A 25211-nucleotide genomic window follows, 5' to 3' on the forward strand; every position below is an offset into this window, starting at 1 on the left:
CACTGTAAATTGTACTTTTTTCACTATAATTATGTAGTTTTTAAGAGCTAAAACCTATAAAGTTATAATCCTACTAACTACCAAATATTGCATGGCTTTAGACATAAACTAAAGTGATTTATAATCACTAGAGACAAGAAATAATTTATGCTTTTCTCTAATTTATTGGTATATATACATAAATTTTTTAATCTCATCAGCTTATGGCCGCTGCTTTGGTTGTTCGATCGGCAATTAATTAAATACAAACTAAACAATATTTTTAATGAAATGACCATGGCCGAAGGCAATCATGTGTTTAATATTAATTTCGTCGACAGCCAACATGGCGGCCAGGCGAATTATAGGCTCCAGGACACACACACACAGAGGGAGGACCATAAATATTAATTAAAAATGCAACTCATATGGCAAGTGGAACAATTAGCACCTGAAAATATGCAAACATTAAATTGCCGCTGCAGCAGACAAGCAAAACAGCAAACAAAAACGAATGAAAATGCAACAAAAGGAGGGAAATTTAAATAAAATGTGTGTGCAGGAGTCTCTCTCTCTCTGTGTGTGTCTCTCCGTGGACATAACAGACACATATTTTGTCCTGGCAATGGCCACATCCTCACATCCGGTCTGCCCGGACACTGAGGTCTGGCCCAAAAAAAAAAAAGGTAAAATAAAAGATGGCACAGAACGGGACGGAAAACGAACGGAAAACATTGCACAATTTGCTATTGTTGCATCGCAGTATATATGTATCTACTATATTTACTGGCCACACATATAGCAAAAGCTTAACTGACAAATAAATATTGCAGCCCGGTGAAATCTTTCGGCGCTCAACAAAATATCAAAGATGGGGGAAACCCCCTTCTCTCACTCTCTCTCTCTTTCTGATATTCGGGTGTGTGCAATATGTAAAGGCTACGGGCAGCATATACTCAAAATCCAACAGCCCGGCAGGCAGCAACAAATTCCACACGAAACATGGACACGTATTCAGACAATCGCGCCAACAGAGCTCCTCTCTCCCTGCTAAAAAATCGACAAAAACAACCTGTTCGGAAACACTTGCAACAAGGATATCAATGCCAGGCGGAGACAGAGATAGAGAGCTAGAAGGGAATCGAGAGAGAGAGAGAGAGCAGGACATGCTGGGGGTGGGAGCGAGCGACAAGGAGAGAGCGAGAGAGTGGGCCAGGATCAAGCGCCGCCCATTTTCGAATAGTTTCCTGCACAGCAAAAGGTGAACAGTGGTGAAAGGATCAAAGGATTCAGGGGAATTATTAACTAGAAATTCATTTTAAAATTAAACAGACTTTCTTAAGGTATTTATGTTAATTTTACAACACGCCAAGTTGTGCTTAGAAATATGTATAAATACTATTTTTTTAAAGCCAGAAATTTTAGGCTTCCTATAGGTATTTGTTTGAAATTTACTTCAATTAAGTTGATGTCCTAAAGTGAAAAATTTATAGTCAAAATTTGAAACCTAAAATTATTTATTTCCTACTTTATGTCGCTTTTGTATTTGTTTTTAATTTTGGGTTTTAATCTGCCTTTTGCCTAAATTAAATGAAATTTTCTTTACATTTATCAATATTATTAATTATTCTATGTCCCCACCATAAAAAAAAACTTGCCATTAGTTCGCATTGTGATAGAATAATAATATTCAATGACTTTTGATTGAATAATGCTAATTATGATGCTAATTTTAATGGATAATAATTTAAATATCATTAATAATGGTATATATACTACATATAAATTTAAATATATTTATATATATGTATATAAAAGGAATATATATATGTTTCAAAAACGTTGCGATAATCAGTCCAACGAATTGAACATAAGCGACCGGTTGGCATTTGATTTGCTCTCGTTATTGCTGCTCTGGACTCTGGATGAGATTGCTGGAAATTCATCATCAGAAGACCGGGAGAAGATGATGATTCAACCTTGATGAGGAGTCTAAAAGTTATTGTTACAATATGGAGAAACAGAATTACTAAAGCAGATATCCCAAGAAAAACGGTTCAATACACTATTCTGGAATAGTTTTAGGTAAAAGAGTTATACAAGATCACAATTAAATTTGAAATCCTTTGCAGATCCTTCACACATTCCAACCCACTGTGCCATACATAATGTTGCAATGTTGAAACTTTTCGAGCAAACCAACCTGTCCAGCCAACCAGGACTCGTCCTGGCCATGGATGGCACAATAAAACCACAGAATATGTTTGCCAACTGGCAAAGCAGATGGACTCCAGAGAGAGAGCGAGAAAGAGCCCCGGGAGAAAGAGAAGGGTAGTTTGAGAGACAAGAAGAGCAAGAGAGAGCAAGCGAGAGCGAGAGCTGAAACATAAGGGTGGTGACTACTCGAACTGCTCTCTGCAGGACCTGAATCTGAACAGACTCCGAGCAGAATCAGGACAGATGGGCCAAGTACAGAGAGTGGCTGTTCCCATTTGAATGGGACAATATGAGCAGTCGGGAGTTCCAACTGGACGCGGTGGTGGCAGTTGGCGGGTACTTAAGGAGGAACAGATTGCGGGCGGCCAGCAGTCGAAACTGGAACTTCGAGAGGCGAGCAACAACAGCCTGAGACCAAGTGAAAGTCAACCCGAAAACCGAAAACCGAATATATACTCAAAAAAAGACTTAGTGAAAGTGAAAATGAATCTGCTGATGGACAGCATGCCGTCGCACGCGAATCCCGGCCAGCGTCGCTCTACGCCGCTACAGCATGCCGAGCTGAGGATCTCCACATCCTCGCCGCAGCAGCAGCAGCAGCATCAACAGCAGCAGCCACCAGCACAGCAACAGAACTCCCACAATCACAATAATAACAATAATAATAATGAGACTCCCACATCGCCTTCGGCTGGTGGAAAGACCACCTTGAAGCGAGCCTTTGATGTGGCCTTTCTCATGATGCCCGACGAGCGGATCAAACAGAAGCAGGCGGAAAAGCAGGCTCGCCTCCAGGAGGCACTGCTGCAGCATCATCACCACCAACAGCAGCAGCAGCAACATCAACAACAGCAGCAGCATCAACAGCAGATGAACCACTACCCCACGGATTTGTCTCCGCGTGGAGCATCCTCACAGCCACCCTCACCGGCGGCCTTGGAGTACATTAGCCTACTGGAGGCCCGCCAGCGGTATCCACAGATCAGCATTCGCTCGCCGCGGGTCTATGACGATCCCAGTGTAATTATACCTTTGGTGGATTCCCCAGAGGCACCAGCATCCACCTCACCGCCACCGCCCATGCGGAGTGCGTTCACCAAGGTGGCCTCCTCGTCACTGTCCACTGCCTCCTCGTCGCCATCGACTACATCGCGTTTGGAGTCGCCAGTCGATGTGGGAGCTCCGCCCTTGAGTCCGGATCAGTTGAGTTGCCACTCAATGAGTCCACCGTTGGTAACACCACCTCCAAGGACCAACAGTGGTGGCCAGAACCCGCAGACTTCCCTGCCAGCCAATCCCATTGTGTACCACAACTTCCGGCCAGAGTATCAGTTCAATGGAGCCTTTCAGGCAGTGAATCCCATGCAGGCATTGCAGGCCCAGCAGCGACTTAAACAGCAGTTGCTCTACACACGTCCTCCGGGACCTGCGGGAGGGAATCCCAATGGCGGCGGACCGCTTCCGGGGAGTCCTTCGTCACCGCCAGCAGGTCCACCGCCGGAGTTTCTGCATGCCGCCTATCCGGGATTTGCACCACCACCGCATCCATTTGCCGTGGCTCAGCCACTGCAGAATCCCGCTGCGGCGGCCATACTCTCCACACTGATTCCACCCACCTTGGCATCAACCTTTACGCTGACGGCTCAGAATGTGTGTGCCAAGTGCAACATTAGCTTCCGGATGACCAGCGATCTGGTGTACCATATGCGATCCCATCACAAGAGCGAGGTGGCCTGTGATCCGAATCGTCGTAAGCGAGAGGAGAAGCTGCGGTGTCCCGTTTGCCAGGAGACATTCCGGGAACGGCACCATCTCACCCGGCACATGACCGCTCACCAGGATAAGGCCAGCGATCACCAGCCGCAGCTGGAGGATGCCTCCTCCTCCTCCGCCGCTGCTGCAGCAGCTGCTGGAGATAACGAGATCATTAATGTGGTGGGTGGAACCCCGCCTGGTCGCCGAATGGGCGGAATGCCCAAATGATCGAAGCACTTCTTCGGATACTTTTAAGACCCCCAACTCCTGCAGAGAGATCCACCCAGCATCACCACAGCACTTTGTTGGTCTAGTCCGTAATGCCCATTTTCAATTGTGATATTAATTTTAGTTTTCCCCCAAGCTCCACTCTCATTTCCCTTAGCCTTAAAATGTAGTGCAATTTGTATCGTAAATATATAACTAGATCCTCCCCCCAATTTTCTCCCTTAATTCTCTTGTCTTTTCTAGGGACCCCAAAGGGTCTCCGAGTTTGCTCATTGTAATATATTATATGACTAAGTTACAGATCCCCTAATATTAGCATGCAATGTGTGGCTGAATGTTTTAATAAAAATCTAATTGTTATGCCAAACCAAAAGATATTGAGAATTATTAAAATAAAAATATACTTATGGGGTTTGGGGAAATATTCTTACATAAGAATATCACAAAACTCATTGTAAAATCAGACTCATCAGACTCATTGTAAAATATTAAAAACTTACCTTTAGTTCCGTTTCACAGCTAGCTTTTCCTCTGGGATTGATTCTGAATTTCTTTGTAATAACACATCACTTCACCGTAACTTTTCGGAGAGTTAATTTAATGTTGATCAAAAACTGTTGACATTAAGGTATATCTGAAGAAAAAAAATTGATTCGTTGTTAGTATTATTTTGATATTGATGTAAGGATTGTGTTAGAGGTTCATTGCTAAAAGCCTCAATATTATTAGTTCTTGCAGTACACTTAAAGAAAATAATTCAGGGACACATGTTTATGTAATAAAACCACATAACATTGAAATGTGAACCCTGAAATAAAGTATATGAGATATTTTTGAAACCCGTATCATAATTCAAATTGTTTGAACGCTTAGTTTTTCTACAGGCCATTAACCATGGATTGTTTTTACAGTTTTTAAGGAAATCATAAATATGATAATCGATTTATAAAGACTTCTAATGATCTAAAAATATATATTGCTATTTGAAGCTTAAAAACATCGATTAGTTCACAAAAATTGAATATATTGAAAGCCTGCAAGCTTTTCAGTCTAAATTTTAGTTTAATAGTTTGAAGCTCTTTATAATATTTCAGCGCAGAAAACTTCCCAAAAACCAACCGTGTTCTTAAGATAGAATCTTCCAATAAGAATACAATGTCGAAAAGAAATTATTTTATTCATTTAAAAAATTAAATTTTAATTGATTTCTTTTTGATTAACCATATAATACATCTTCACAACGCCATAAGAAACCCTGCCACCTTTCGGCAGTCTTTCCATGAAGTTAACAATGGTCAAAAAATTGCCCGTGGGCATTGTTGGTGGAAGGAGAAAATGTTCCAAGTTCATGTCGCGTGCAAACATGTGACCCTGGAAATAAGTTTAAGTTTAATAATTCCATACCTACACTGTTATTTAGTTAAAATATTTACAACAAAGGGACATGAGTGGTTGACATTGGTGAACTTCTTCAGTATTCTCCACATCTGAGCGCCGTAGGGGAGAAAGTTTCTTCTGGATATTACATCGCAAAATGCGAATGTAACGTTTACCAAAAACGGTTGATACTGATTCGTATAATCCTTTCTGAACATTTCGAAATGTATCTGCAAGGGATTTATTAAAATTCTACTCACTGGTATATATATATATTTATTTTTATATATATATCTTACAGTCGGATTTGTAAACGGCACTCTTAGGTAACAGTCCATCTGAACAGTGGACTTTACCCAACTCACTGCCTTAATGGAGCACTTGGAATCATTTACATACTTTTCATTAGGCTGGCACACAATATTTGTGGCTTTCATGGTGTATTCAAATAAGCAGATCTGAAATACAGGTGTACTCAAAACTTAGTGAAAGAAAGGAAACTATATAGTTACCTGTGGAAGCAGAATCCACAATGTTAAATAAAATAACTTCATTATTTCAGCGTGACTTCCAAACTACTAGTGACTTGTTACATAATTGAATAACATCAGCCTCTAGTAGTAGTTTAATGACTTTATTTGTATAAAGCTCATTAATCACAGCCTAAAAATTACTCTATGATAGATGATATTAGAAAATAATCAAAACCATTCACCCATTTCCAAATCTGATTGGTAAAATCTCATCAATTTAAACAAAAACTATAAAAAAAAGAGTTCTTTAGAGGCAACATATGGAGTCCCTGAGTAGAGTAGCCAAAAAACATAGGTTCCCAGGCTTAGAAAAACCAGCAGCAGAAATCCGCGAACAGGAGCAGAACATACGCCAAGTGAGCAGAGTCCAGAGAATATGTTATGTTCAACTTGTTAGCGCAGTGAATCCAGCATCCTGCCAGGATGCGTTTGGTCGCCTGCAGCAATTAGATGCGGCCGCAAAAACAGCGATGCCGACGCTAATGACCTGGGAACTGGGATGGTAACAAGGACTAAGGACTATCATCAAGTGTTCGGAGCAAGAATGATTTTCGGAATTTCAATATTTCCACACTCGCGCCGGGAGTCAACCCTCGCAGGAATCAGTTCCCATGAGCCACGAATTTGTAGCATGGCAAATTCCAACAAAGCGCAACGAATTCCTTGGGTGGTGGCTGCTCCCTTAGCTGCACTCAAATGAGCCACATCGAATCGCGTTGATTTAGCGTGGCCAAAATCCTGTTAGCCCCGTGCCATAGAAGTCACGGAAGCTAGCGAAATTCTCACAGGATATCTTGCTGCCTTATCGACTGATGTATCAATTGAAGTCTGCGATGGCAAAAATCTCACTAAACGGCAAACGCTATGCTCCGATCCGCTGTGCTATTGTTCCCATGATGGGATTAGCATTTTATGGCTTTGTGTTCGCTGCCTGCCACTTGATAAAGACATTCATTGGGGCGGCAGCTCCTTTCCCAGGACTAAAGTTGGTGGTGTGAAAACAATTGCTCTTGAATTTTAATGTAAGCAAATTGGTGGTAAGAAGATATGTAGCAAAGGTAGAAAATACCTTGAAGTATGTTAGGGAAGTAAATGGGTTTTAATGAAGCCATTTTAGTGGATTAAAAGTCAGAGTCTATTAAGTGGAGGAATATAAATTATAAAAAATATTCTCTTAGTAACAAAAACCTTCTTCCTACTGCTATTCAGACATATATCTTGAGACATGTATTCCCATTTCCTAGCTCCTTCCCAGATTTCTCAATTACAGTCATTGTCCTTGATTTATTTTATGCATTTCCCCAATGAGCAATTTCAGTTTCCTTTAAAAAACAATTACAACTTCCGGGCGCCCGGGAAAAAACAAACAGGAAAATCGCAGAGCTCACACGAGCTTGAACACACAGCCATAGTAAAGCCAACACATCGTCAAAATCACATTTCCTCATTTTCTCATTCAACGAAGAGGCCGCAGAACAGCCAGGATAGAACGGCAAAGGACACAGAAGCCACTCACTCAAAACGATGCCCAAGGCAACCAAAGGCGAAATCAACTTCATAATAAGCCCCATCATCATTCTCTTCCTCCTGCCGGGGTGCCACATAATAGCCGCCATAATCACATTTCATATTTATCACATTTTTACGCCCACCATGGAGTTTCCATTGCGCCTGCGACCTGCTCGGCTTTGTGTTTGCCTTGTCTAACCTCTCGCAATTTGACCGTAAATAAATTGCCTGCTCATTTGGTAAGCACCGGATTGCCCCCCTTTTTTATCCAATCCCCACGCTCTAGAAAACCGTGTTCAAATACGTTTAAAACACAATGCAAATACGGTTATTATGCCACAAGGAGCGACAGGATCAAGAAAATCAGACAGCTGGAGCAGGCAGGAAGGCAGGCAGGCAGGGCAGAGCCCAGGGCTTTGGCTCCGCCCCAACAGAGCAACCCCCCGTGCGTATGAGTGATTTCCGTTCATCTGCGCTTAAAAGTATGCAAATGCCGCGGAGTGGAGTTACTGGTAAACTGGTTTTGGTTTTGGTTTTGGTTTTGGTTTGGGTATTGCCTTTCCCAGGGGCAGTGGGCGTGTCGCACGGGAACTGACTTTTATGACACAGCCCAAGTGAATGGGTGCCTGGCCAAAGTGTTTTTTAACTGCAGGCAATTTAATTTCCACTTGCTCCAGGCCGTTTTTTTAATTTACACCACAACCAAGCCGCCATCGATGGGGTTTGAGTGTGTATGGCTGCTGATTAGCCCTGCGGTTGGGGAACTTAAATCCCTGTCACACGGTGACAAAAAGTGGTGTTTGTTTATAAATATGATAAAGTAGAATCATATTAATATTAATGTTAAGTTAATCTTATCCAAAACAAGAAAGGAAGCTAACTTCGACACGCCGAAGTTTGTATACCCTTGCAGATAGAACTTCTTTGACTAGGAATCCATACGATAAAAATAATTATATATTTTTGTGTTAAAAACAATGAAGTAATACCTGCTTTCATTTCATTCACCTATACATATTATATTTGCAGTTTTACGTTCCCAGATTTGCATTTTTCCTCAACATCAAACGATCGTTTGTATGGCACCTATATGATATACATAGTCGTCTGATTTTCATGAAATTTTATCAAAAGTTTAAGACTAATATAAAATGGCTATACCTCAAATTTGATGAAAATCAGTTGAAAACTGATTTGTAATTGTATTAATTTCTCGATCGATCTTATGGGAGCTATATGATATAGTAGTCCGATTTTTATAAAATTTTACTCAAAATTGTAGAGTATAATAAACTTTAATCAAATTGTTGAAAACTGAAAATGTTATAATTTTTTTTGTAAAAATTATCCCATCATTTCTATGGCAGCTATATGATATAGTCTTCCGATCTGGCCCGTTCCGACATATATACGAGTGAGAGCATATAGAAGGCTAACTACAAAATTTCATTCAGATAGCTTCAAAACTGAGAGACTAGTTTGCGTAGAAACGGACAGACGGATAGAAGGACAGACGGACAGACATGGACATGGCTAGATCGACTCGGCTGTTGATCCTGATCAAGAATATATATACTTTATATGATCGGAGGTGCCTCCTTCACTGCGTTGCAAACTTCTGACTGAAATTATAATACCCTGCAGGGGTATAAAAATTAAATATAAGTAAATATAAACCTTAGTAACTTCTTTATATCATATTAATCATATAACCATATTAATATTCATTTTAAAATTATCTTACTAAAGAAATTAAATATAAGTAAATATAAACCTTAGTATCTTCTTTACATTACTTAATATTCCTTATTATTTATAACTTATAACCTATAATACTATGTTATATTCTTCATTTCTTCTTTAATTTGAATCAAAAAGCTTTTATAAAATAATAATTACTTAAATATCACTAAAAATGCGAAATTAATCAAGGGATTAATTATGATACCACTTGTACTTATTTTAAATATGTATTAACATTCGATAACATTCATCTTTCATTTTGATTTAATTTGTTAGAAGTTCAAAAACAAAGTATTATTTTTGATAAAATGTTAATAAATAATAAAAAATAAGATGCTTAATACTTAATACTACGTATTAAATAATATACCTTAAATATTGTTTATGTTTGTTTCCCTTATTCTGCCCTTATATTTATAATTAAACTCGTTTTAAAATATTGATTAAGTTTAATACAAGCCTGTTATGAAAACTTTCTTATAAAAATAAAAATAATTTTTTTAAACAAATCTAAATAGGGCAATTTTCCTGAGATTTTAAAATTGAATATTCACTTGAAAATAAATTTTATTAAAATTATTGTACGTATTTCTAGTAGATTCTTTAGAAACCCTATATATTTCTTACAAATTATTAAATTTATATATTTCTAATAAACATATAACCAATTGTACTATGTTAGTAGTTCTATCAAATACATTACTCTCTAGCCTTTCCTTTAGATCAAATATAATTTCTAACAAGGAAGACTTAAATTTTCATGAAAAACCCAAACAGAAAAAAACCCAAAATTGATTTTCGAAATTTTTTCGGTGCACCGAACGCAGCACTATAAGAGCCCCTGAAAAACTGACAGCCAAGCCGCTTAAACTTTGAACTTTGTCATTTCAATTTTCGCCAAACGGATGCGCTTTGTTTCAGGCTCTCCAGCCCGAAAGCGAAGGGGAACCAGAGACTCAGACGGTGATGCTGGATGCCTGGCAGGCTGAGATGGAAAATGAGGATGTGGAGGCTGAGACTGAGGCTGAAAGTCGGGCCGAGGACATCCATGAGCCGCCCGGAAACATTGAGCCTGACAATGCGACTTTCATTTGCCGAAACTGCGGAGGAGCTTGGCCATTGTTTTGGGCCACAGACAGGCGGACAGGCTGAAGTCCTGCGGCCGAGCCGTGCAGCACTCCCGTGCAGGAAGTTTTTCATGCGCCATGACACTTTTTGTGCGCTCTCTCTGCGGCAGCCATTTTGTTCCGTGCCTTACCGTGCCATGCCAGGATACCTTGCTGCCAGGAGGCTCCTCCACTTCCAGTTTCCATTGAAATTTTCCGAATATTTTTGGATGCATGGAAGCTGTTTGCCATGGCCAAAAGACAGGCGGCGGCTTACCGCACATAGCACAGCACAGCGGCAGATACCGGTACCGGGAGCAGGCACATCCTTGTGCTCCATGGCCATGTCCTGCCTGGGCTTGGATAATTTATGATGTGCGCTTCCCTTTGCCGCTCACTGGCTGGCAGTTGGCAGTTTTTAGTTTCGCGTTCGCCGCTCGAGTTCGAGTTCTGCGGCTGTTTTCTGCTGTCATAACTTTGGCCCGCATAATTAATAGTTGTAAGCCGCAGCAGCGAGTCACTTTTTAGTTGGACCAATGCACAACTTTTATGGCAGCGGCTCCGGCCAGTCCTGTCGGGGTGTCTCCTCAGCGCGTTGCTTGCTCAATTAACTTAGCAGGTAGTTAATTTTCCCCAAAAGCAAAACGCAAACAAAAAACAAACCGAAACAGGCCGCAGGATATCCTTGTTGTGGGTGCTAATTGATTTACGAGGCAATGTTTCTGCGGTTGCTATTTAAGCTGACTTTAAGTGTTGTTTTCCATCACTTGTTCACTTGTTATTTATTCACTTCCTTCTACTTTTAATTTGCAGATTTTTCTGGATTTATTGAAGCAGAAAAAAAGGTCCTTGGAAATGCAGCCAAGTTTAAGTGACCGGAAATTCACAATAAGTTTTCCCACGCATTTCATGTGTCAACATTGTGTATGAATAAAATAATTTAAATGTTGCACATTAGGGATGAAAGTATCAAAGGAAAAAACACCCTAGTTCTAAGAAAGTCCTGACAATAATAAACCTAAATATATTCTTTTGTAATATAGATTCTGTTAACTTTTTGTACTATATTGTATTAATCTTAGTCTACGAAAAAGATCTATGCAAGCTTTATTTATATTCAACCTATTTAAAAGCAAGAATAAAATATATTTGCACCAAAGATTGATGGAAGAATTAAACTAACTAAATAAATTGTTTATGTTTTCATAAAAACAATTGGTTCCAAATCCAAAAATTTTCAAAAATTAAATTATTTTAAAAAATACTTGTTTTATAGCAACTTCTAGACGTAATAAATCAATTTTAAATATTAATCAAAGTCCGAATAATATCTAGAAAGTCAAGGATAATTTTCATAAGCTTTGAAAGTCAATTAGAATTAGAATAAACTTTTAAAATACAATAACAAATTACATCGTTAAATATTGGATATTTTACAACTATAAATATGAATACTAATTAACAAAAATATTTTTTATGCCAAAGAAGATTTGTCAAAGAAAGTTATAAACTCTTTCTTAATTATAATCCCAATATAAACTAATTTAAACTATTAAATAAAATCCTAAAATATTCAAAGATATTTGAAATTTAAGTTTACCAATTGGATTATTAAATAATGATGGTTTATGCCACAGAAGATACATAATAGCGTTTTCTAAACTCTCTCTTAATTTCTTAAATCCCAAAGGTTTGTATTAGTTATGTTTCTAAAACATTTCCCATAACTTTCTGCGACACATTGCAATCGCAATGCCATAAATATTCAACGAAAGCCAGAAAACCATTTAATTAAGTTAACTTTTATGGCTCGTAAATCAGAGAAACAACGTGGAAAAAACACACATAGATACCGCTTTCGCGCCTGATCCATATTCATGTGAGTTTTGTGGAGGAAAATTCTTGGCAAGGTGGCGCAGGAACTGGACTGGCAAAAACAAAAACCTTCGCCAAATAAAATAAATGGGATAACCAAATGCACGACGCTGACCATGTTGTTCCCAACTCCCAACTCCCATCTCTTAATGCGCGATTTTAATTTGGAATACGAAGGGGGCTTGGGAGTAGGTGGGCCCTGCATATGGGTGTATTCCCGTACATTATGAAATTATGAGCATTAAAATGAAGAATGGCCACTTATCTAAATTACACCATGTGTGGAATGGGAATTGGCGCCGTTGGTGCTACTCCTTGGTGGTGGTGGCTTGTCATCGGACATGTGACACACACTGTGTCACTACCCCGGGGATAAGCGCTAGCCGCGATCTCTGACTGGGTTATAACCCATATATCATTCCAAATATGCTGAGTATATGGAAATCCAGTCAAGTAAAGATAAATGGAGCATGGAACGAAGCAAAAATGGCAGCGATACAGGGACATAGAGGCACACATATGCCAGGTAAGGGCAGGAGAAAACCGAGTAAGACATCCTTACATCCTTGGCCAAATCGCGAAAAAAAAGGAACGTGTGTGGCAACCCGCAAATATGTCATTTGACATGCTAAATATTTTGCCAGAGACTTAAGCCACCGAAACACACAAAAAACCAACAGGAAAGCAACAATATCAAGCAAATCGAGTATACGCCAAGTAAGCCAAGAAGCGAAAAGGACAAGTTGTCTGGCTTTAAATGGGTTTTATTTATGATTTTCCAATGGATTTTTATGGGTGCTAAAGGTAGAGCTATAGAATTTATGGAAAAAGTTTTTTATTAAAGGTGGAGGTAAAGGATTTGTTGTAACAGAATTTTATTAGACTGCAAATTCAATAGAACGAAAATTAAGTGAGGATTGGTAATCATTTATTACGAGAGTAAAGTTGAAATCTATTTATTTAAATATATATAAATTGATTATTTTCTTTACCAAGAATATTTAAATAATAAATATTCAGACCTCAAAATGAGAGAACTATGCAAGGCAAAGTTCTTAAAACCAGCGCCTTGAATCTTATTGAAAACAAATACATTTTAAATAGAAACTCAATGGCCCACTATTAATTTTCCGATTTTGCAAATTTACGATGCCAAAGAAAATTTTTTTGATACAGAGACAAGCGAGAAGTTTTCCGTTTTAATAGTTAAAAGTTGCAAATTTTAAATAGCGCAACGCAGGACGAGATAAGAGGCAGGTTCGCCAATAAATATTGACACCATTTTGTGTTTATGTGAAGGCAGTTTTGGTTGGAGCAAGAGAGTCCTTTGGCCAGATAACGGTGGCCATAATGTCCTGCCCCAGACAAAACACAAATTGAAACTGAAAAGTTTTATTTTTGCGCAGGAAAAAAAGTAGAAGAGAGAGAGAGAGAGTGTGGCATGCATATCGTAAAAAATAAAATTATGCAAATTTTTATTATTTGATTATGCAAATGTTCGCGCTTGACGACCCTTGGCATAAGGACGACAATATCCCCCCTTTTGCCTCCCTTTTTCTTTTTTTGTTAGCCCTTCAACACATCGCGGGTTTGGAACTTCCGCTGGAACAAAAATTACACAAAAAAAATACAACCTAAAAAAAGAAATCGCGACTGTTAGTTGGCCACTGTCTCTCCTCCCTTGGCTTGAAGTAAATTTGAATTTTTCGCCGGCGATTCAACGAGAGGATCCTGTGGAGACCGGGGCAGGCTAGGGGGCACAAAGGGTGCCTCCGTGGAGCACTGTCATATGTGGTTGGAAATTTTGAATCTGTTTGCAACCCCTTCGAGCGTATCCGTTTCCTTCTGTCGCGTGCGTTTCCCATCTCCCAGGACCTTGCCCTCCCGTCGCACTTGTCGTATGCGTATTTATATTTTCCCTTGTTATGCTTTTTCCTCGCACCAACCATTGTTGTCTCCCGCTTCCCCGGACTTGGTCTCAGTTTCAGTCTCGCCTCGCGCGCGATTTGAATCTTTTAAGTGAAATATTGTCGAAATCATTTATGCTCGAGTGGGCCAGCTCTTTCGAGAAGTCCTCGTCTGGATGGAGATGGAGATGGAGGAGGCGGAATCACGTACACCTCGAACTCCCTTAATTGATAAACACGCAACAGTCACGGAAAAGGAGCTTAAATCTCGAAGGAGATAACATAAAAAAAAAGCTAGAGAAACTCAAAAAGCAGATAAAACTCGAGCATAAAGTTTTACGAGGCTTCTTGCAATCAGTTTGAATAATTACCAAGACGTGCTTATGGTTTCGGGGAAAAATTTGGTAGCAAAGGTATGAAAATTTGGTTAAATATGAAAATTAAGAACGGTAAGCTTAAGGGGAAACCTCAACTATAAGGAATCGAAGAAGATTTCTTAATAAATATTTATAAAATGCAATAAATATAAGGAAATCAGTTCAGATATATGTTAAATTTATTTACTGTAGATGTTTTAGAATTAATAGAGCTTAATTTTAAAAGCATTTCTATTATATCTGACTTTAAAATTATCTTTATAATCGGATTCCATAATATAATTATATGATATATGTAGGTATAATTATAATTTTAATATATTTTTTTAAACTTAGTTAATCCCAATCCATTATGTTTTCTGAAAAATATAGTTATATCTTAGGAATATTTTATATATATTTAACTAGTTTTTCTAGCTTTACTTTGATATTTAAAGTAAGATTCAAAGTATTAAGGAACCTTATTTAATTAATAAATTACAATCCCCGAAAACTGTTATAAAAATCCCTTGCAAAACTCTAACCAAACCTTAAGCTGTCAGGCAAACAACTTTCCCAGCTAAATCTTCTTCTTCGGAGCGAAAAAAAAGAGTGCTGGCCAAGTTAAGAGGAAACCCATCAATCATCTGGACAACACAGCATAAATCAAGCTGAAAGTGAAGCAGAAGAGGATTGGTTTATCCGCCGCCGGGTAAACCATTGATAGGCAGGACCCTCAGCAGGATGATGAGCCATTCGCCGATATCCAGCTTAAGCGCCACTTCCGGCATGAGCCATAACCGGAAACCATACCAGTCTCAGAGCTCTAACATATAATAATAATAATAATAATAAAGCAAAATGCTTAGAGCTAAAGAAAAGGCAGCAAAAGGAGTCTCTGTCTTCCCAAGGAAGCAACCGAACGTTTATTTACGCCGCATTGTATGTGGGAACCTACATATGGGTGAGCCTGGAGGGCTTTGTGGCAGGAACGTTTGGCGGGGGGCCTCCATACGGCGGGGCACACATCACACATGTTGTTGCGAGTACACACGTATGTTGCCTGCAAGCGATAGCGTCGGGACGTCGCCATTTTTTCTGTATTTTTCGCTACTTTTTTAGTTGTTTTTGTCAGCCAGCCGCTGGCGCTCTCCCTTTTCCACTCGCACAATCTTGGCCAGCAATCGCAGGCGGCACATATGTGCAATCATGTGCAGGACGGCAACCACTCTCGCCTCCCCGAATCGATGGTTTCCTCTCCAGACTCCATTTTGGCACTTGCCATTGGCGCTGGCTGGGAAACACCACGCCTCCTGGTAGCTCCGGCGCATGCTCCACACATTTTCGTGCTCTGCAAAGTGTTCCCCCCATCCGAATCGAGCTCGAATTTCGAACGAGAGAGCATGGAGGAGCGACCACATGGAGCATTCTCAGGCGCATCTGCTTAGTGTCAAATGGGAGCGGAAGGCGGATGCTTTTTCCATCACAACAAAACACAAAAATAATATAGGAAAACCTAGATAAGATAACTGCTGGCAGTGCAAGCTGCACTTGTCCAGCGAAATCCCAGCAAGAAATCATAAGAGCGTTAAATTGAAACTTGGGATTTCACGGAGCTTAAGTTTTTTAGCAATTACAAAACAGGATTCCAGCCCGGGGTTGCTTTGCCTTCAACAAATAATAATAATAATAATAAACAAAACAGGCGTTAACACTTGTCATTCGCCAGACAGGAATATGTCACCTGTGACCGCACCCATCCTAAACGAATTCAATCAACACTCCATAAGGACCACCCTCATCTATCTATCTATAAATCTCTGTAAAGAGAAAAAACAATCTCTAGCATAAATTCCTATTTATGGCCCACGACCATTTGAACCTTTTTGTGCAAAGCACACACAATCAAAAGTCGATTAGCATTCAGGGTAGCATAGAGAAAGAGGATTCGGGACACAGGACCAGGACGCAGGACGCAGGACTCCGGACGAAGGGCAGTTCCCCAGTCCGAACAAACAAGCTACAAATAGGCAAACGCAGGTAATCGCATTTCGCATTTTGAGCCTCAACCAATTTCCAACCTCCCCCTTTGTCGTGTGGAAAATCTGCTGAAACACAATGAAAATATTTTTGCCACACACACAAGGGGTTGTGGCAACCACCACCGCCTCCTTCCTACTCCACTCCTTCCCCTCTGTATGACAAGTACAAGCCACTTGTGCGTTGATGATAATTTTCGAACCATTTTTCGGGTGGGGGGGATGAAAACTGGGATGCTGTGGAAGTGGAGCCCGGCAGAGATATCCCTGAAATCGGCTTATGTCGCCTGTGCCATTGTGCTGACACGGCTGCAGAAATGGGGCTTTTGTCTTAACGCCCAATGGCCAGTCCAGGGACAGGACCAGTGTCCTGCCCACTCAGGTGATTTATGCTGAGTTTTAATTTAAATGCAATCAATTTGAAATATATAAACGAGAATAGTCTCTCAAGATTAGATGGTAAATTGAAATTGAGTTTCAGAGAACGAAAGAGAAGTCTTACGTTTAAATACTTTCCCCCTAAAAAGTAAAATAAAGGTCAAATGGAACATTACCACAATAAATTACTTTAATGTCGATACTTAAAAGTTAATTTAGACATCTCCCCACCGAGTAATAATTAATAAACCAAACTCCTGTAAGGAGTGGGGTTACCTTAGACCCCAGCAAAACATCATTAGGATCATTAGGAGGAGAGTCTTAAAAAACCAAATTCAATTATGTCAAACAGCCAGGTCTTATCTGGATGCATTATCCCTGGGCTAATGAGTCGTCCTTAGCCGCGAATCCCTATCGGAAGTCAAGGAGAGCACGCGGACAAAAACCGCACACAAACGTAAATGAAATCAATTAAAATTTATCACATGCCAGTTGCTTCATTAAGACACAAAAGACACACCCGCCAGGAGCATACCCTCTGTCCCCAAGGTGCAATTCGTTATCCCCCCCCCCCCCTTCCTCAGGTTGGAGGACAATGGCGGTCAGGATGCGGCTGCCTTGTAATTTGTCCTGCCAGGAAGAGACAGCCAGTCGTTGTGTTATCGGCTTAAGGAAGACAATAAAACGGCGTCGCCGTTTGTCGCTTTAAATAATAAAAACATTTGATTTGCCAACTTTGGCACGTGGCAGGACCACGGCCTAGGATTCAGTTAACCAAAACTTGGCTGGGAAATGCTCAAGCAAATCGCAGATAAAGCCAACGCGTAAATTAATGGGCGGCACGTGGCACTTGCCACTCCACCGGCATGTGGATTGAATTGGACGGACTGGGGATTGGTTTGTCTCCGATTGAATGGGATCACTGGACACGCTGGGTGGTCCATGTGTGGGATCAGCGCTTATGGCCAACAAATTATCGCCTCTATATGAGCACGATGATGACCCCCCAGTGTCTGTGTGTTTGCTCTGCGGCTGATAATTGAGGCGTAAATGTTGGCACACGTCCGGGAGTCAGAAGTGCGGACCAGCGCACGTCCGGGGCTTAAGTTGATACATTGTCGCCACATTCACGCCGTGGAGTTTATGAGGCGGATTTATTCCCAATCCCAGTCTACCAGAAGAGGCACTCCAAGCGTGCTTTACTGTCCTGCACACAATGTTGATGATAACCCTATCAAAATCCGAAGCGGCTATAAGGATGCAACTCATTTGCGAGTCCATAAAAAGTTAATAAACCCTCCAAGTATCAATGGTTGCAAACAAAAGAATTGGCTCATAAACAAAGGCGAGCTTTTGATTTTCCAGTTGACGTTGTGGTTTCAAAGCGACAAAGCCAAACCAGACCCTTTGACCATATGCGCTAATAATAATCGTCAGAAAGGTTCTATATACATCTATAGGAATACTCTAAGGGTTTTAGATTATATATTCATAAATTGGTTTCTAAAAGAAAAGACATGTATTCTTTATAAACCTCTACCCTGTCAAACTTTGCTGTGAGTTCTAAAAGTTTTAATACAAATATTTCAAGGATATAAACATAATCCTGATGATATAAACTTGATCCTTATAGGCAATACTTAAGCTGTAATATACTTAACATTTTATATATTTATAGATTTTTATTAAACACATCATTATTCTTTCTAACTACTTTTAATATTCTTTAACTATTTTAATTATAATTAAATGTTTTATGATAGCTAATCTTTTGATATTCTAAGTTTATCTTAGTTTTTAAACATTTTTAAATACCTTTGTGAATTAATATTACATTTTTAGCTATTGCTGATTTATAAAAAATAAAACCCCTTTCAGAACGTGAATAAATATGACTAAATTCCTTGTATATAAAAAGCTTAAATATATGCTATCAAATATACAATATCCCCAAGATCATTATTCATGTCAATCTGTAAAAAAAAACAAACACATTTAAAAAACCCTGCGAAAGGGTATCTCAACAACAAAACGATTAAAGCCACCCCAGAGAGTCAAATATATCCTTTCAAAGCGAAAAATCACACCACCAAGGCGTGGATTACTGGATGGATTTGCAGGGGACGCCTGGCATATGGCCACTTGGTGGCAATGAGGAATCTGTAAAGGATATGCTAACAAAGCCAAAAGATGGGTTAACAATTCTCAAATAACCACAGGACATGCACATGAGTGCATTGCGTTTGATTGTCCAACATGTGTGAGTGCCTGAGTGTAGTGGGGGATAAGAAAAGGTGCCACACCAAGGGCAGTTGTCTTTGATCCTTGATTGGACTCGGACTTGGCACGGGGACGCACTCTTGGGGACGCAGCTGGTCGAGTGATTGATGACGGACCCAAGACACAGATTTCAAGGATTCCGCATCAGCGATTGCTTTAATCGAGTCAGCAGTCAGAGTCCGGGAGAACGCAAAAACTTCAGTTTCAAATTAAATGGTGTCGCGGGGACACCATAAAAACTGATGACCATAACAGATAAAATGGTTTTTTATGTTATTGCTGCTCGCTGCGGCCAACTGCACAGAGAGGAACCGCAAAACAATATTTAAATTTCAAAAGTTGCCAGTGTACGAGTTAAATGAAGCAGAAGCAAGATTGTTGTCACAGAGTACAAGTACTTTGTGGGCGGAGATTCAGACCAAAAACACAGAAATCCCGAAAAACAATGGCTACAAAAATATTACACGAAATGGAATATTATTTCAAATAATAAGAATAATAACAATACTTATTTGTTGGCCTAGGAATGTTTATTACTGTAACTTAAATTTACTTAAATCCTACTTAATCGGATTTAGTAATAAAAGAAAGATGTGCATAATTATAATTAAATAATTATTATTGCTACAGAAATGGAACCTTAAATTTATAATTTAAACCTTGTATAAGTAATATATATAAATACATTAAGTATATATTGTCTAATATTTAAATGTACTCCCTTGAAGTTCTGTTATTTTCTTTGAAAAATATAAATATTTATATCTCCATGCCGTTAGATTATTATATTATTATTATTTTAACTTACTTTTTTTTAACTTACATTAATTTGAGAAGGTCCTCTTTGAACGAATTTAATAGTAGAAAAGAGATGTATACTTATAATTAAATATTAATTATTGCTATAGAGATATAACCTTTAATGTATAATTTAAATGTTTTATTAAGAAACCAACTTAAATAAATACATATAAAATATTAAATAAGCTCCTTAAATAAATGTATTTTGTCTGAATATTTAAGTTTGCAAGAAACCGAAAGAATAAATGTATTTTCTATGACACCTTGGAAGTTTCTCTTCAAAAATATAAATATTTATGTCTCCATGAGGTTACCCTTAGACATATATATTTAGCACTCTGTGCTGACCACGCCCCCCAAATCGAATTGACACTCATGGCGGACACATTTTGGAAATTGATCCCAGGGACGTGAGTATACCGGGCATATCTAAGTTGCGCTCATAAATCATAAATCAATAGGAGAGAAAAAAAACCCTGCCAGGCATAGAAAACCGCCCCCTATCTACTGTGACAGAGCCCGGCTAATGATGTCTTAAAAAACGATTCGGCAACTGGTCATGTGACAGAAAATGGGGGCAATCGATGTCCCCAGGTCAAACGCATTATCAAAATTGCCGTTTCAGCTGCCGAGGAGCGAGCGCGCCGGCCTGGGAAATTGAATTTCCACGACCCTAAATGGGCAGCGGCAGCGGCAGAGTAACAATATTTTTCCAAATCGGCTTTAAGTCATGAAAAGTAATAGACAACCCAACGCTCGCAGTAGAAAGCAGATTGCGAGCAGCGCCAGGAGACGATTGTGGAACACATGCTGTGCGCATATGATGACTGACGAGGACGATGATGAGGCTGGGCGCTTATCACAAGGGAACAGGCGCAGGCACACGCTCTTGCTGGTCGAGCAACATGTGAAGCCGAGGATGAAGAGGATGCCTAAGCTCCCGAAACATGTTTATATTCAAATCATTAAATAGCTAGACTGTAAATGCCAAAAAGTATGCAATGAGTGTGGACGTGGAGAGTGGAAGACTTAGCGGAAAGGGTAGGGGTACGGTAACAGCTTTCATAAGCCAAGGATCACTGTAGACTGTAGGAGTGATAATGAACAACTATATTAGATATTTATATGAAAACATTACTTAAAGTGAATACCTAAATAAGACCTAAAAGAAGCCTTAAGAAACGTTTGTCAAATAAATATATGTTTCAAGAGTTCGCCTTAAATACATAAATCAACGAGGTTTTCCCAAAAATAACCCAATATAAACATAATAAACAATGATACGTAGTATGTTATAATTTATATTAAAAGTATTACGAAATAATGATTACCTTTAGCACTACTACTCCATATCGTCCGGTATCTCCGAGTCCTCAACCGTTCGCGTGGCTGGTATGTACACTTTGAAAGCAAATTTGGACTTGACAAAGGAGCCGGTATTAAGAACTGTGCATCCATGTTGACTGCTACTAAAACTTTGACACGAGTCTCCCATGACTATTAGATCGGGCAACGGATATAGCCACAGAGCGGGATCATAGTCCCAATGCACTGGCATGGCAATTGGATGTATGGGCACTAGGTGACCCTGACACACAATGGTCCGAGCAAAATGCTGTTCAATTTGCGATGTGTCCTCGGGAAAATGTAACGTATTACGGCAAAATTTGGCCATTAAATCCAGGCGACAGACTACAATCTGCTGAGTGCAGTACTGCAAGCGGCAGGGATTCGTGGCCAATTGTGTACGCGGCCAGGCCTTTAGCAGTCCAGCTGCCAGGCACTCGGGGATCGGAGCACGGGGCAATATATTCGGTGCCGTGGGATCTTCCGATGAGGGAACGAGTATCAAATCGGTTTGCTTCTTTAGCTGCTCGCAACCGGCTGCTAGGCCACCCAAGGCATCTAGGTGCTGTCGCAACTCGTGGTGATTTCTGGTGCTGGCCGTAAACGGGCCCATCAGCACAATAGCTTGCGGCGGACACGAATCGTAGCCGACAAAGAGCTGGCGCAACTTGTCCATAACAACGGGCAGATCTAAGCGTACGTCGGATAGGAAAACTATCGTAGTTTCCGTATTTGTGCGCTCAAGTTCCTGCAGGCGGGGGGAGTATTTTAGCAGCTTGGCGGACTCACCGCCCCAGGTGTTGGCTGTGCCGAAAAACGCTCGACTACTTGTGGCAGGCTCTGCTGGGGGGAAACCCAAGCCATCAACTGGAAAAGCAAATAATATCAGTAAGACAATTCGGGATTCCCTAATGCTACATACCCTTCAGCACACCATTATTGTAGTTACCCTCTGCCAGGACAAAGCAACCCTCGCAGAAGAAACCTGCATGGAAGCGAGCGCCACTGAGATCCAATTGGACACAGCCCGTGGGATCTTCCACATAGAACTTGCCCTCTTTCAGTTGGGTAAGCAGTCCCAACACAACAGCCTCTTTCATGGCCGACGTTGCCAGCAGGTTCTCTGCAAACTGCAGCTTGAACTTCTTGACCTGTGCCTCGGCCCCCACACCATCCTGTATGACAGCGGGGGCGAACAGGTCATGGCGCAGGGTCTTTTGCAGCAGCATGGCATACCGCTGCTGCATGTACTCCGCTTTCATGCGAGGAGCCGTCAACAACTGGCGCGGCTGAGTGTCCAACTCGAACTTCTTCACCCGTGTATTGTATCGGTAGCGGGGCACTGTGAATGCATCGATCAGGGCAAACACTGTCTCCCCCTCGTCCAAGCCAACTCGGTTCAGTTCATTAATGGCCTTTTCCAGCGATACTCGCTCTACATGGGGCGTCGTTAGCTTTTGGCCCTGCAAGTTTTGCGTGATCACAGTCAGCCATTTGTCGCGCTCCGATCTGTCGAAGGGGAGCAGCTGCTCAGCCAGGTATGAGCTGTTCTCTGAGCGGATTAGGAAGCCGCATAGCTTAAAGTTGTTTGTTATACGTTTTTTTAGTGTCAACAGGTCTGCATCCATTGCAGAATTTGATTTTAAAACACGAAACTTTATTTTTTCTTTTACTGCGGTCGGGAAAAGCGCGGGAAACTGCAGTGTGGCCAGATGGTAGGGGTTAAAATATACCTTCTGGCACTAAAAATACCATTTTATACCACTTTGTTATTACCTTTTACATTACACAACACTAATTCTTATTGGCATAAATATGTATATCGATTTATCGGTATACTGTTCAAAATTGGCATTTAAATATTGTATTTTCAATCAAAGAAGTGCAAATGCCTGGTCAAGATTGCTCCAAGTATGATGATTTCTTGTCATATGTCGGGGAATTTGGAGTTTATCAAAAGCGCCTGCTCACGATCATGCTGCTGGCCGCCTTTCTATTTGGATTCACCTATTGTGGCCACATATTTATGGTCCTCGTTCCTGCCAATCACTGGTGCCGCATCCCTGTGTTGGAGGCGTTGCCCAAGGAACAGCAGCTTGAGCTGGGAATCCCCAAGGATAAGGAGGGAAATTTCGAGAGATGTGCCAGGTACGATGTCGCCTTTGAATTGGACAAGCTGAACATATCAAAGCCAAACGAAAGCTGGCCAAGAAAGCAGTGCGACAAGGGTTGGATCTACGACAAAGATGAGGTTCCCTACGAAACCATCGCCACTGAGGGCAATTGGGTGTGCAATGACAAGGAGCTGGTCACTTACACCGCCATTATATACTTTATGGGCTCCGTTGTGGGCTGTCTTTGCTTTGGCTATATCTCGGATCATTGCGGCCGCGTTTGGTCCCTGTGCCTGGCCAATTCCTGTGCTCTGATCGGCGGTTGTCTCAGTGCTTTATGCAAGGACTTTTGGCCTTTTTCCGCTACCCGATTTGTGGTGGGCATGGCCCATGATAACTGCTTCAATCCTATATTTATATTAAGTGAGTCTATGGGGTTTCTTCAATTTCTCTTTGACATTTCTTTTTACAGCCTTGGAAAACGTCGGCATCAAATATCGCGCGCTTATTAGCAACCTAGCACTGGCCCTGGGCTTTTCCTTTTCAGCAGCGATTCTCCCATGGATACCATATTTTCTGAGGGATTGGAGACAATTTGCCTTAATCATGGCTGTACCTGTGTCGGTTTTGGTGATTCTATGTGTCGTGATACCAGAGTCTCCGAGGTGAGAGCAGTTCTGCTTTAAAGAAATTTAATCATAAATTCTAACACCCTCTTTTTCAGTTGGTTGCTATCAGTGGGCAAGGTCGAAAGAGGTATGAAAGGTTTAAAAAAGGTGGCAAAAGTCAATAGAAAAACTCTGACCGATGCGGAGTGGCTGGAGATGCAAATGTGCTTCGAGTTAAACAACGCCAACCAACAATCTGCAAAAACGTACAATTTTCTGGATCTCTTTAAGAGTTGTCACAGGGCTGCCATTATCCTCATGCTAATCGCGAATTGGTCGGTGGTGATGCTGGTATATGATGCTCATTTAAGAATCATCTCCTCATTGGGCACCAACCTTTTCATCACTTTTTCGTTGGCCTCACTGATTGAGATACCGGCTGGAATAGTGCCACTACTCCTCGTAGATCGAGTTGGTCGCAAGCCCCTTATGATTTCTTCATTGCTTCTCTGCGGTGTCTTCAGCTGCTTGACGGGTGTTCTGGTCGTCAAGTGGGGGATTGCGGTGGCTGCGATCTTCGCCAGGTTCTTCGTGACCGTTGCCTATAATGTGGCTCAGCAGTGGGACGTCGAGATCCTACCAACTGTGGTTCGTGGCCAGGGCTGGGCAGTTATCAATGTTATTGGCCACGTGGGAGCAGTACTCTCTCCGTTTGTAATCTACACGGGAAATTACTACCACTCCCTGCCTATGTTCATCATCGCATTCTTTTCAGTCATCGGAATAGCTACAATAATATGCCTGCCGGAAACGAAGGGCACTTATCTTCCACAAACTCTGGAAGAAGCGGAGAAACGGTGGACATTACGCTGCAGGAACCCTAAAGTAAAAGAAACAAGTGCATAAATGTATTAAGAGTTTTGGTACAGCTTGAAATATTTATACAAATAGTTTACATTAATATTACATTTATTTGTACGAACACTGTGCAATATTTAATTTATTTGAATAGCATCTTTCAGTTAGTGGTACATTTGAAATCCGCGCCTATGGCCCAAT

At 40.6% G+C, this 25211-nt stretch overlaps 3 protein-coding genes and 1 long non-coding RNA gene across 5 annotated transcripts; 3 read left to right on the top strand and 1 right to left on the bottom strand.

Moving 5' to 3' along the window:
- The first annotated feature begins 2569 nt into the window (after positions 1-2569).
- On the top strand, positions 2570-4552 carry LOC110190758 (uncharacterized). Its single transcript, XM_020961387.2, has one exon. The coding sequence runs from the start codon at positions 2680-2682 to the stop codon at positions 4177-4179; it is 1500 nt and encodes a 499-aa protein (XP_020817046.2). The 5' UTR covers positions 2570-2679; the 3' UTR covers positions 4180-4552.
- Positions 4553-20353: 15801 nt separating this feature from the next.
- On the top strand, positions 20354-21080 carry LOC147643513 (uncharacterized). Its single transcript, XR_015272072.1, has 2 exons — positions 20354-20493; positions 20545-21080. It is a non-coding gene; the product is annotated as an uncharacterized LOC147643513 (long non-coding RNA).
- A 288-nt stretch (positions 21081-21368) lies between these two features.
- Positions 21369-23157, bottom strand: PolE2 (DNA polymerase epsilon subunit 2). Its single transcript, XM_086833094.1, has 2 exons — positions 22353-23157; positions 21369-22297 (listed from the first exon to the last, which is right to left on the bottom strand). Exons 1-2 carry the CDS (start codon positions 23056-23058, stop codon positions 21426-21428), a joined length of 1578 nt encoding a protein of 525 aa, XP_086689220.1. The 5' UTR covers positions 23059-23157; the 3' UTR covers positions 21369-21425.
- Positions 23158-23198: 41 nt separating this feature from the next.
- LOC110190527 (carcinine transporter) lies at positions 23199-25138 on the top strand. Of its 2 annotated transcripts, XM_086833093.1 has the most exons (4): positions 23199-23967; positions 24017-24209; positions 24269-24866; positions 24928-25138. In XM_086833093.1, the coding sequence occupies exons 1-4, from the start codon at positions 23319-23321 to the stop codon at positions 24937-24939; spliced, it is 1452 nt and encodes a 483-aa protein (XP_086689219.1). In that variant the 5' UTR covers positions 23199-23318; the 3' UTR covers positions 24940-25138. The 2 variants fall into 2 exon arrangements, with proteins under 2 accessions (XP_086689219.1, XP_020816732.2); XM_020961073.2 differs by having other exon boundaries at positions 24269-25138.
- The last annotated feature ends 73 nt before the right edge of the window (positions 25139-25211 follow it).

This window comes from Drosophila serrata, unplaced genomic scaffold (assembly GCF_035046125.1).
Source record: "Drosophila serrata isolate PLE 108 unplaced genomic scaffold, ASM3504612v1 contig_272, whole genome shotgun sequence".
In the NCBI taxonomy this organism is placed as follows: domain Eukaryota; kingdom Metazoa; phylum Arthropoda; class Insecta; order Diptera; family Drosophilidae; genus Drosophila; species Drosophila serrata.

Coding starts and splice junctions, on each gene's coding strand:
- LOC110190758 (XM_020961387.2), top strand. CDS start 2,680: ATGAATCTGCTGATGGACAGCATGCCGTCGCACGCGAATCCCGGCCAG.
- PolE2 (XM_086833094.1), bottom strand. CDS start 23,058: ATGGATGCAGACCTGTTGACACTAAAAAAACGTATAACAAACAACTTT. Junction 22,298..22,352: donor CAATAATGGTGTGCTGAAGG/GTATGTAGCATT, acceptor TTGCTTTTCCAG/TTGATGGCTTGGGTTTCCCC.
- LOC110190527 (XM_020961073.2), top strand. CDS start 23,319: ATGCCTGGTCAAGATTGCTCCAAGTATGATGATTTCTTGTCATATGTC. Junction 23,968..24,016: donor CAATCCTATATTTATATTAA/GTGAGTCTATGG, acceptor TTCTTTTTACAG/CCTTGGAAAACGTCGGCATC. Junction 24,210..24,268: donor GTGATACCAGAGTCTCCGAG/GTGAGAGCAGTT, acceptor CCTCTTTTTCAG/TTGGTTGCTATCAGTGGGCA.